The sequence below is a fragment of the Propithecus coquereli genome, unplaced genomic scaffold, assembly GCF_000956105.1.
Source record: "Propithecus coquereli isolate 6110/MARCELLA unplaced genomic scaffold, Pcoq_1.0 Scaffold3, whole genome shotgun sequence".
In the NCBI taxonomy this organism is placed as follows: Eukaryota; Metazoa; Chordata; class Mammalia; order Primates; family Indriidae; genus Propithecus; species Propithecus coquereli.
The window spans coordinates 13,026,045-13,036,475 of record NW_012148618.1 but is presented as its reverse complement, the minus strand read 5'-3'; the positions used below and the strand labels follow the sequence as shown (position 1 = coordinate 13,036,475).

The window sequence follows — 10,431 nt, the reverse complement described above, 5'->3', positions numbered from 1 at the left end:
AAAAAAAAAAGGTTAAAATGGTGAAATAATATAATAACTAGAATGGGGGGAGTTGAACACACCAACCTCTCCCAGCTTTGATTATTCTCCGCTCTCTTCTGGACCCTTGGTGATTTCTACTCCTGTGATTGTGTTGCCTGATGTGTGACAGGCAGTCCTTTTACACCTGCTCAATAACAGAACAAAACACAGCTCTACCTACCTGTACTACTTAACCTTATTAAGCTCTCGTTGCTTTAAAATAAGAAAATATGGACGTAGCCATTCCTCCAGAGGTGAGTATTGGCTTCATTTATAGTAAACTTAACGTCAGGCAGCTCTGTTCCCAGGAACTTTTGACTTCACTATAGCATTAGAATGGAATCTTCTTTAAAGACACATTAACTGTTAGGAACCCAAATTTAAGTTATCGTTTAAATACATGTGTTGCTATCAAGGCCAACCACTCAACCCAGGCAGCCCAGGAAGGAAGAGGTACCCCGTCTGCGTGGCTGAGTTGGCACGTACACAGGTGGTAACAGCTGTGTTTCAGCTTCTCTGCCTGGGGGTGGCAGGTTTCTGCTGGTGCTGACAGAAGCATTCAGAAATACTAAAATGTGTGGGGAAAATTGTTTGCCAGTCATGGTTCTTAGTAGCAAACCAGAGAAGCTGATTCTGGCTAATATAATCAGAAAAGGAATTTTTTGGAAAATCAGGTTGTTCATAGAATTAATATGGTCAGAAAAGGGTTAGGAAACCACCACCACCATGACTGAATTCTTCTTTTTCCCTGTGTTTTTATGTCATTCCCTCAAGGTTCAACTCTCCACTTTGGTGGAAGGAAATGAATGTCTAATTCTAGATCACCTGCCTATGCCCCAAGCTACTAAGGAGTGGGACAAGGGACCATCTGCCCCACCTTCAGCCCCTATGGCCTACAAAGGACACCCCCCCGCCACCACCCCAAGACAGCAAGGGAATTCTTCAAAAAAAAAAAAAAAACAACTCATGTCCACCCCAGCGTGTATCCTGGACACAGCATTTCTTTAATCTGCTTCTGCACCTTTAGTTACCCAGTTCTGGTCACAAGACCAGGTGAGGGAGTGGTCAGGAAGTGATGAGTTGATCATCACTACTGGAAAATTAAGTCCCCAAGCACATCCTTCTTGGATGCTTCCAAAGCATCTTCCTGGCACCCAGGGCACAGCTAGTTCATTCATTGGCTGAGGATCTACGACCCATGATCTGCGATCTGGGGCTGTTTAGTGTACACGTCAGTTTCAAGTAACACTAGCACTTACTATTATCTTGGAAGGCACTTTGTTCTGGCCTTGCAGGGACAGAACTCAGTGAAATTTCAACTCTAAATCTTTACATACTATGTGTGACCATTCGGGGGTCTTTAATTTCCTTTGGTCTAAACTGGCTGCTGACAGTGATGGAAATAAACTCCAGCCCACATTCCGAGAACTACCCTTGTCCTCCATGTCCCCAAGGAACCAGGGAGCACCGCAGTGAGACAGAATAGGGAAGTGAAAAGCGTGAACTGGAAGTATCAAATATGCGTGGTGGCATAAACACCACAGTTAGGGCAGCAGTTTCCTCTGGGGAGAAAGGGCGGCGGAGAGAGGGCTCGGGGAGGGGTGCGCAGGGGCTTCGGCACTTCAGAATGTTTTGTTTTCTTTACTAAAAATGTATCTGAATCCAGTTTGCTTGTTCAGCTACTCCTCTCATACCTGCTCTTCAAACGCATGAAACTTTAGTCTGTGGACCCCCTTTATTTTCGCCTGAGAGGTCACTCCCCTCTGGTACTTTCTCACCTGCCTTAGATCCCACCCTCACCCCCAGAGCCTGCCAGCGTCGTACGTCCTACGGTGGATGTTGACATCTTTGTGTTTGTGCTGTAGGATGTATCGGTAGATCACTCCTTATTTTGTATTTTAACATTTTACGTGATGTTATCATGTTGCACGTACCCTTTTGAAACTGACTTTTTACCTTTTTTTTTTTTTTTTTGAGATTTACCTGTGTTGACAAGTGAAGATCTAGTTCATTCTCACCCACTCTATGGTATTTTGTTATCTAAATAAGGTGTTAATAGAATTGGTTTTTTAAAGTACCTGAAACAAACAAGGCAAAGTGTCAAAATTTGTTAAAGTTACAGGGTAGGTATATCAGCATGTGTTGTGTTACTCTCTAGTCTAGACTCTTAGGTATGTTTGAAAGTTTTCAAAATCTAAAATCACTAGAGTGGGAGCTGGGCAAGGTGACATCTCAGCACTGTTTGGGCTGGATCGAGACTCTGCTCTTGCAGCTAATCAGACGGAAATTAAAAGTAAACTTGGTGGGATTGGCCTCCTCTTGTTTGCTTTTCGTGGGAATCTGCCTCCTTGGGGACATGCTGGAAAGTCTTGACCTCAGGCCGGAGGGTGTTTATTTAGCTGCAGGGTTTGGAGCGTGTTGGTAGGTGGCCAAAGCGGGCTAAACAGACTTTGTTGTGGGCCTAGCCATTTAAAAAAATAAATTGGCAAGAGACCATTTCACAGAATGGTTGCGAGACATAATTTTAAAAAATGTTTACAATATACTTGAGCTATGAATAGTCCAAATGCTAAATATTGGTCACGACTTTGGCCAGGCCAACCTTTACCTCCTCAACACCCTCCAAACCTGGGCCAAGAGACTGCCATTCCTCTCCTCCTGTGCCCACTGGACACCCCCGGGACTTGGGCGGCCTGCAGGGAGGTTCTCTTCCTTTTCTATATCTGGTGCTTTCAGGAAAGTGAGACTTTTCAGAAATGCAAGCTTTGGACCCATGCCTGTGTTTTCACAGAGCCGTTGATTAATTTTGCCATTGATCAAAAGGACCGTACTAGGTGAAATAAGAGACTCGAGGACTAAATGAAATTACAGATACGGATGTAAGCGACTCTCGAAGTGACCAGGAGCCCCATTTTATTCCCTGCTTCTTCCTATGGAAGGGCTCCCAGATCCCCAGTGGGAACCAGATTCATCCAGCCCAGGAGGCCACATTTGAAATAATTTCCAAGTCACAAGGCCTCCACTGCCTCCAACTTGGAGACAGGGCTCTCCGCCTGGCAGCTGCTGGAGAGAAGCGTCCCTGAGCCCTCCCGGTAATTGTGTCTCCCACCACTGCCGGCCACACTGACGTGCCCTTCTCTCCACCCAGGGTATGACTTCTGCCAGGTCCTACAGTGGTTTGCCGAGAGGGTCGACAGGATCATCCTGCTCTTCGACGCTCACAAACTGGACATCTCAGACGAGTTCTCAGAGGCCATCAAGGCCTTCCGGGGCCAGGACGACAAGATCCGCGTGGTGCTGAACAAGGCGGACCAAGTGGACACACAGCAACTGATGCGGGTCTACGGGGCCCTCATGTGGTCCCTGGGCAAGGTCATCAACACACCTGAGGTGCTGCGTGTCTACATCGGCTCCTTCTGGGCACAGCCCCTGCAGAACACAGACAACCGCCGGCTCTTCGAGGCCGAGGCCCAAGACCTCTTCAGAGACATCCAGAGCCTTCCCCAGAAGGCAGCGGTGCGCAAACTCAACGACCTCATCAAGCGAGCAAGGTTGGCCAAGGTAAGTCAGGAGACGCCCTAGACAGTAGCCTTGGGCTGGGCATGCCCCTCTCTCCTCTCCAAAGGCAAGGTAGGGCCTGGGGGAGGCTCCATTCCAGAAGCCTTAAGGTATGAAGTGTGATAGGTTAAGAGTGTAGCTTGAGATCAGGTAGCCCTGCTAACATTCCAGCTCCCGGCTCCGTGCTCTTGGGCAAATGACTTAACTTTTCCAAACCTGCCTTCTACTCTGTACATTGGAGCTAATGAGAGCACTTCCCGGGGTGCTTATGAGTGACAGTTTGTCAGTGTGACAAGCACTTGGCATAGTGCCCGGCACATAGGGAGGCATCAGTCAGTACACAGCTAGGGAAGCTGTTAGGATGTTAGGACGATGGGAGTGTAACCAGCCACACCTGAGACAGGTGGTGTTGGCGGGACCAGCATGGTGCTGAGAGGCCACCACTAGTCACCATGCACCTAAAGCACAGAGCCCAGTATCACCACCTGGATCTAGAGGAGCCCTGGGGAAAAGGGTGGCTCAGCCTCGTCTGCAGAGTGTGCTGGTTTGGGGTCACACCCTGTCCCCATTCTGGTATAGCCTGTGAGCAGGCGTGCTGTGGCTCTGGCTGCCCCGCCTCATAGCTGAGCCTTTCCACAGCCCTGGAGTGTGTGCCCGGTGGGGCGAGTGGTGGTCTGTGACCTCCGTCAAGTAGTGGCATCAATTCTGTCACAGTTCTGAAGAGAGAAAAAAGCATGCCACTCCTCCAAGAGAAAGTATAGGAAAAAGATGATTCTTTAAAAAATATTTGTATGTTCCATAAAATCATTGTCCTCTGTTGCTGGGAAGTGCCTCCAGAGTTTATCTAGTCCCAGCGAAGTTCGGTGTAAATTCCCAGGCCCTGCCCCAGAGCTTCTGATTTGGGGGGCAGGGGGCAGTGTATGCATGGCCATATGTGCACATGCATCTGTGTAAGTGCACACGTGTGTGTATGTATGTAAAGCTTCCCAGGTGGCTCTGATGGTCAGCCAAGTTTGGAATCCAGAGGTCTGTGCTGCTCCCTAATTTTCCAAGGACAAGGCAGGATAAAGGATGTCTCCAGGGTCACCTAATCCATTAGTGATAAAGGCAGAACTAAAAGTCAGGCCTCCTGGCTCTCAGTCCAGCCTTCTGCTTTGGGCCCCGTCACTTCAGCTGGCACTGGTCCCCGGGCCTGAATCTCCAGATCCACTGGTCCTGGTCAGGGGATCTGGACCCTCCCTTTGTCTTCTGAGGGCCAAGAACCACATCCTGTCCCACATCCTCTTGCCTCGCAGTGAGTGGTTTCTGGCCTGGCCCTGGGGCCCAGCAGGTCGGCCTTCTGGTCACCACCACTTCGCCGCCTTCAGTCAACACGCGCTCAGCAGCCCTGGGCCAGGGCTGGGAGCCTCACCTGGTGGAGGGGAGAGGCTCAGAAGCCCCCGTTATAGAATGGTGAGGTGTGGACACTGTGCTGTGGGTGCTCTGAAGAGGGTGACTGAGGGCCTGGCGGGGAGAGGCAGGAAGGGCTTCCCTGAGGGTGACAGCTGAGAGGGGGACGAGCCTTCCAACTGCCTCGCTGCTGCTCAGCAGGCTGCCTTCGTGGCCCTGCGCTCACACAGCAGCGTCTCTCCTACGCCAGAAGGACGCCTCTCTGCCTGCCTGTGTCCCAGTGCTGCACACACACTCCCCGTCACTCCAGTCACACACGTCACACGGTGCTTGTGTGAGTCACCTTTCTTTATCCTTTCTACCTGGCGCAAGCAGCTTCTTTCTGGAACTACAAGCCACTTTTGTTCCGGTTCTGCAAGGCAGTCATGCTAACTAGTTTGTAAATCCACTTACGTGTTGCACTCCTGAGGTGGTTTCTCCCTTGCACTTATCCTGGGCCTAATGCTTGGGGTGGCAGGAAGTCTGTTTTTGCCCATTCAGGGACCAACCCCCTGGCATGTGGTATTTCTCTTCTCCAGCTGGTGGGGCTGAGCTTAACCTTCAGAGTACATGGCACCCCACATTACTTACAACCAAAGCTGATAACTCATGCCATAGCCTTTGTAGTTTGTGTGTGTGTGTGTGTGTGTGTGTGTGTGTGTGTGTGTGTGTGTGTTTAGAGATAGGGTCTCACTATGTTGCCCAGGCTGAGCTCCAACTCCTGGGATCCAGTGATCCTCCCACCCCAGCCTCCTGAGTTGCTGGGATTACAGGTGCACACCACTGTACCCAGCCACATCTTAGTTTCTGATGTCTAGGCAGCCGTCTACCACTTGGAGCCTGCCCCCCCCAGCTCTTCTGCTAGTAATTTGTATCATTAAAAGAAACTTGACCTACATCTTTTTTTTTTTTTTTAAGAGACAGATCTCACTATGTTGCCCAGGCTAGTCTCAAGCTCCCATCCTCTCACCTCAACCTCCCAAGTAGCTGGGACTATAGGCACGAGCCACTGTACCCAGCTCTCCTTTGCAGATTTTAAGATTTTTTTTTTTTTTTTAACTATTTGTAAACGCTTATAGACATCTTTAATTTATCATTCATTGCTGAAGGCCCAGTCACTCAAGACGCTGCTGTATTTAGTCATGTGAGTAAATAAGGAGCAAAAGCTTGCTGGAAATGTCAAGCGCCATAACCCATAGACCTGCCTGCCATGCCTGAGAGTTAGGCCCTCTGAGCAGCCAGCATGGTCTAGGTCTCAAGAGGCACAGAACACTGCTCTGTGTCTGACACTGAATAATGAAAACCCTTGTGTGGATGTGGGCAGTGGGGGACGGTCAAACTTGCTGAGCTTACTTATAGGAAAAAGCTTGTATTTTTTTTTCTTCCTAAGAATAGTATCTGGCTTGTTCCTTTTCACAAAAGAAAATGTTTGAAGCACAGATATGTGCAGACTGGGCTTCTCAGTGCCAGTTGCTACTGGGGCAGTACCATGCTGAGAAGCAGGCACAGGAAATGGAGTCTCGGCCGGGTAAGAAGCAGAACTCAGCCCAACGGCCATGCCACTAGCTGATGACATGCATCGTATACCATCTGCAATTTTATGCTCCATTTGTGAACTTGTTTTGCTTAAATGGACAAGGAATCACCTGAGTTCTTCACCTTTGGAGTGTTTATATTTTCTAAAAATATTTTGATACTATATATTAATCTTTCTTTTGATCCAGTTTTGCTTTTGCTCACCAACAGTGTTCCAGAGCTACACAGTTTGCATTACATGTGTTGTTTTGTTTGATGCTGTTGATAACTACACGAAGTCTGGCATTTTTATCTTCATTTCACACATGAGGGAACTGAAGCTCAGAAAGGTGAAATAACATCCCCAAGGCTTCACGGCCTGTAAGTTGCAAAATATAGATTCAACCGCCCCGTCACTCTGATTCTTGGGTCCAGAAGACATTCATCTGCAATCCCGAATGGACAGCGTCTGTAATACCTGCTTTACTTACGTCCTTGCTTTCTGCATTAATCTGTTGTTCTGTTTATTGTATAAAATTCTCCAGCCACAGACACTGGACAAGAGCAAGATGAAAACAACATGCCTAGAAAAACCCAGAGCTGGGAGCTAGGCGACAGAAGCTAATGGCGAATCAGTGTCTGTAAGGGTCAAAGTCAATAGTCCCCAAAACCAAAACTGAGGCAGGGAGTTAGACATCACATTAAAAACCACTAAGGACTCCAGCCTCTCAGTGTTGTTCATACATTTCCAGCCTTCTGGGAAATGATATTTATGGTGTGACAAAATGTTCTTTTGAAGTTCAGCAATTCCTTCAGTTTTAAGTAAAATTGTTAATGCACTATTAAAATTAAAATTAACATCAAGAGAAGGATCTCGTTTTTATAAAATATTTTAAATCTCTTCTATTTATATCTGGGTCTTGAAATGCTACTGTTAATATCTAGGTGGTTAGACTACAGTGTTTTTTTTTTTTTTAACATACATTTGTATACTTTTCTGTACTATTTGTATTCATTTATACCAAGTATGAATGATTTTTGCAAAAAAAAAAAAAAAGAAAAATTCTCCAGCCACAGAAACCCTACAAAGCTTAGGTTTTTCAAACTGGCATTTTTTTTTTTTTTTTTTTTGAGACAGAGTCTCACTGTGTTGCCTGGGCTAGAGTGATGTCTTTGCTGTTTTCTACCCTTCTTTTTTTTTTTTTCGAGACAGAGTCTCACTGTATTTCCTGGGCTAGAGTGCCATGCCGTCAGCCTATCTCACAGCAACCTCCAACTCCTGGGCTCAAGCAATCCTTCTGCCTCAGCCTCCTGAGTAGCTGGGACTACAGGCATGCACCACCGTGGGTGGCTAATTTTTTCTATATATTTTTAGTTGTCCGATTAATTTCTTTCTATTTTTAGTAGAGAGGGGGTCTTGCTCTTGCTCAGGCTGGTTTCAAACTCCTGAGCTCAAACAATCCACCTGCCTCGGCCTCCCAGACTGTTAGGATTACAGGCGTGAGCCACTGCACCCGGCCCAAACTGGCATTTTGAAAACATGCAAAGGATAAGTTTTCAGATGTCAGCTAAGAGGTGTCAGATCTATTTATAGAACATGATAATTAAGCAGAATTCATGGCCCATCCAGATAAAGCAGGTGGGTCATCGTTTTAATCAAACTCAAGGTGTTATCATAAAGATGACATTTTAATAATATGAAAAACAGATACTCTTACCAAAGAGCTCTTGAAATTTAATGATTTCCCTACTTTTTCTGTTTATTTTTTTTTCACAACTCTCTATTTCAAGGAACAGGAAAACCTTAGAGTGGGTTTTTTGGTTAGCCTCAAAGATCACATCCGATGACATCAGTGGACATCCTTCTGGGAAGACTGTTCACACCTGAGACTCCCGTCGGAGTTCATTTCATGATTCTTTAGAGTAAGCTATTTTGAGAAAGCCCAAAAAAGGGTTTAGAAATGTGGTTTTATTCAGCTATAACTAAAATAACCAAATTAAAGAAATTAGATTCATACAAATCTCAAATGATACTATTTATGAGATAAAAGAACAAAAGTAAGAAGTGAGGCAACCCCACCCTTCGTAAACACATTGCCCAAGAATAGGAAAGGTTCCCACCCCTTTGGAGATCTTTGCTCAACAAAAAATGAGGCAACATTTGAGGAAGGAATAAGTAAAGTGAAGAAAGAAAAGGAGGGGTCAGTGATTTTCAGGGTTTATTGTAGTTCTGTTTCATCTTCAAAACGCATTCTCCTCTTGGTCACATGCAACGTGCAGAGCCTGGCCTTCCTGTCTGTCTGCACTGCCACATCCTCTGGTGGAGAAATTAGGCATTTTGTTGTTCACCAAATGGATCCTGGCCAAGGTGTGTGTGAGTCGTCGCACAGTAGGCGATAATCACCTTAATGCCTCCTCCAGAGCGGGGCTCTAAAAATAGTTCAGTCGGCCCTGAGCTATTGAGGGTGTGTGTCAGTGCCGGAGCCCATATATGGAAGCCTGTCTCTTTGAAGGTCAACCTCAAATTAACTGTGTGGGCCCCCTCAAGTCCCCTTTAAGGCTGTTCAGAATCACATGTGCCATTAGTGCCAGTTTTAATCCGAACAGAATAACAAAGTCCTGCTCGAGCAGGAACAAGGCAGCTGCTTTTCTCTGCCTGTCACAGCCTCACACTCTTACTGCCCCATGGGTTCACCTTTTGGGTCTCTGGTTCATTAACTGAATTTTTTTATAGCATCATAAACCCACTTTTTAAATGTGATAATCTCCTGGTTTTAAATGCTCTCTGCAAGTTTCCAGCTGGGCTTACAAAGCCACAGGTCTCCAACAGGTTGTGTTAAGTTTGCAGATGAGGGTGGCACAGTGCTGCGCCACCCTGCCTTCCCTTGAACTGCTGCCCAATGTCCACATTCCGCCAAGGTTCCCGGTCAGTCATAAGCACTGGTAGCATCCAACACTCACTGCCGGGGGTTGCCCTCCAAGCCCAGAATGGATATAGCATATGTCACTCCTGAGTACATGCTGCTCAGCCTGGAGATACACGCACGCACATACACACGTCCCTGGATACATTAATGGGATTTGTGTCAGAGTGTGTATGTGAACTTTGTATAAATTCATATACATTTACAGGGGAGGACATCCCTTTCTGCCCATTGATTTACGAGCCCAGAGAAAAATTGTAATTTTTGTTATTTAGATTTACACCCACACATCACCATTAGCTGACTTGGGGCTTTTCCAATTTTTTAGAAGGGAAAGGATGAATTGAACAAGGTAAGAAAGTTCAAAAGCCCCCACTGGTCAATGTTGAATAACATTGTGAATTAAACACTTGGGACCCAAATTCTTCATATTACTATTCAAATATAGAGAGTTTATTAATTATTCAATAAGGACTAAGTAGCCAGGTGCCTTCTCTGTTGTCACAACCCCTGCAGCCGTCAGGTTCAGGCCATTGGTTGATAAGAATAAGTAACATTTATACTCCTCCTTCTAGTGGGCAAAGTACATTCAAATGCATGATCTCTGTTATTCCCACAGCAACACCTCTGTGAGATGAATGTTGTCATTTCCATTTGTGGCTGAGCAAGCTGAGACAGGGACCCCTGGGGGCTAGGTCTCCTCCCCATTCTCTTCCTCTCTTCCTCTTCTCAATTAGTTTGCTCTCATTACAAAGAACAAAAGGTCTCCCAGTGTTTCCGCCTCCTTCCACAGGGACAACATTATTTGGAGACATCGTTGACACATAAGGGCAGGAGTGAGCTTTTGAAGGCGACCATGGATTTTAGCCATCAAGCTGTCCCCTCTGTTTACCAAGTGCCTTTAGAAAATGACAGGCAGGGCCGGGCGCGGTGGCTCACGCCTGTAATCCTAGCTCTCTGGGAGGCCGAGGCGGGCGGATCATTT

The 10,431-nt window shown here is 46.5% G+C and overlaps 1 protein-coding gene across 2 annotated transcripts in view; it reads left to right on the top strand.

Moving 5' to 3' along the window:
• Positions 1-10,431, top strand: part of EHD4 (EH-domain containing 4) — a 70,587-nt gene that overhangs the window by 48,584 nt on the left and 11,572 nt on the right. For both annotated transcript variants that reach the window (XM_012649422.1, XM_012649421.1), the window contains exon 4: positions 3,170-3,582. In XM_012649422.1, coding sequence (XP_012504876.1) covers positions 3,170-3,582 — 413 coding nt within the window. The remainder of the gene's footprint in view (positions 1-3,169; positions 3,583-10,431) is intronic.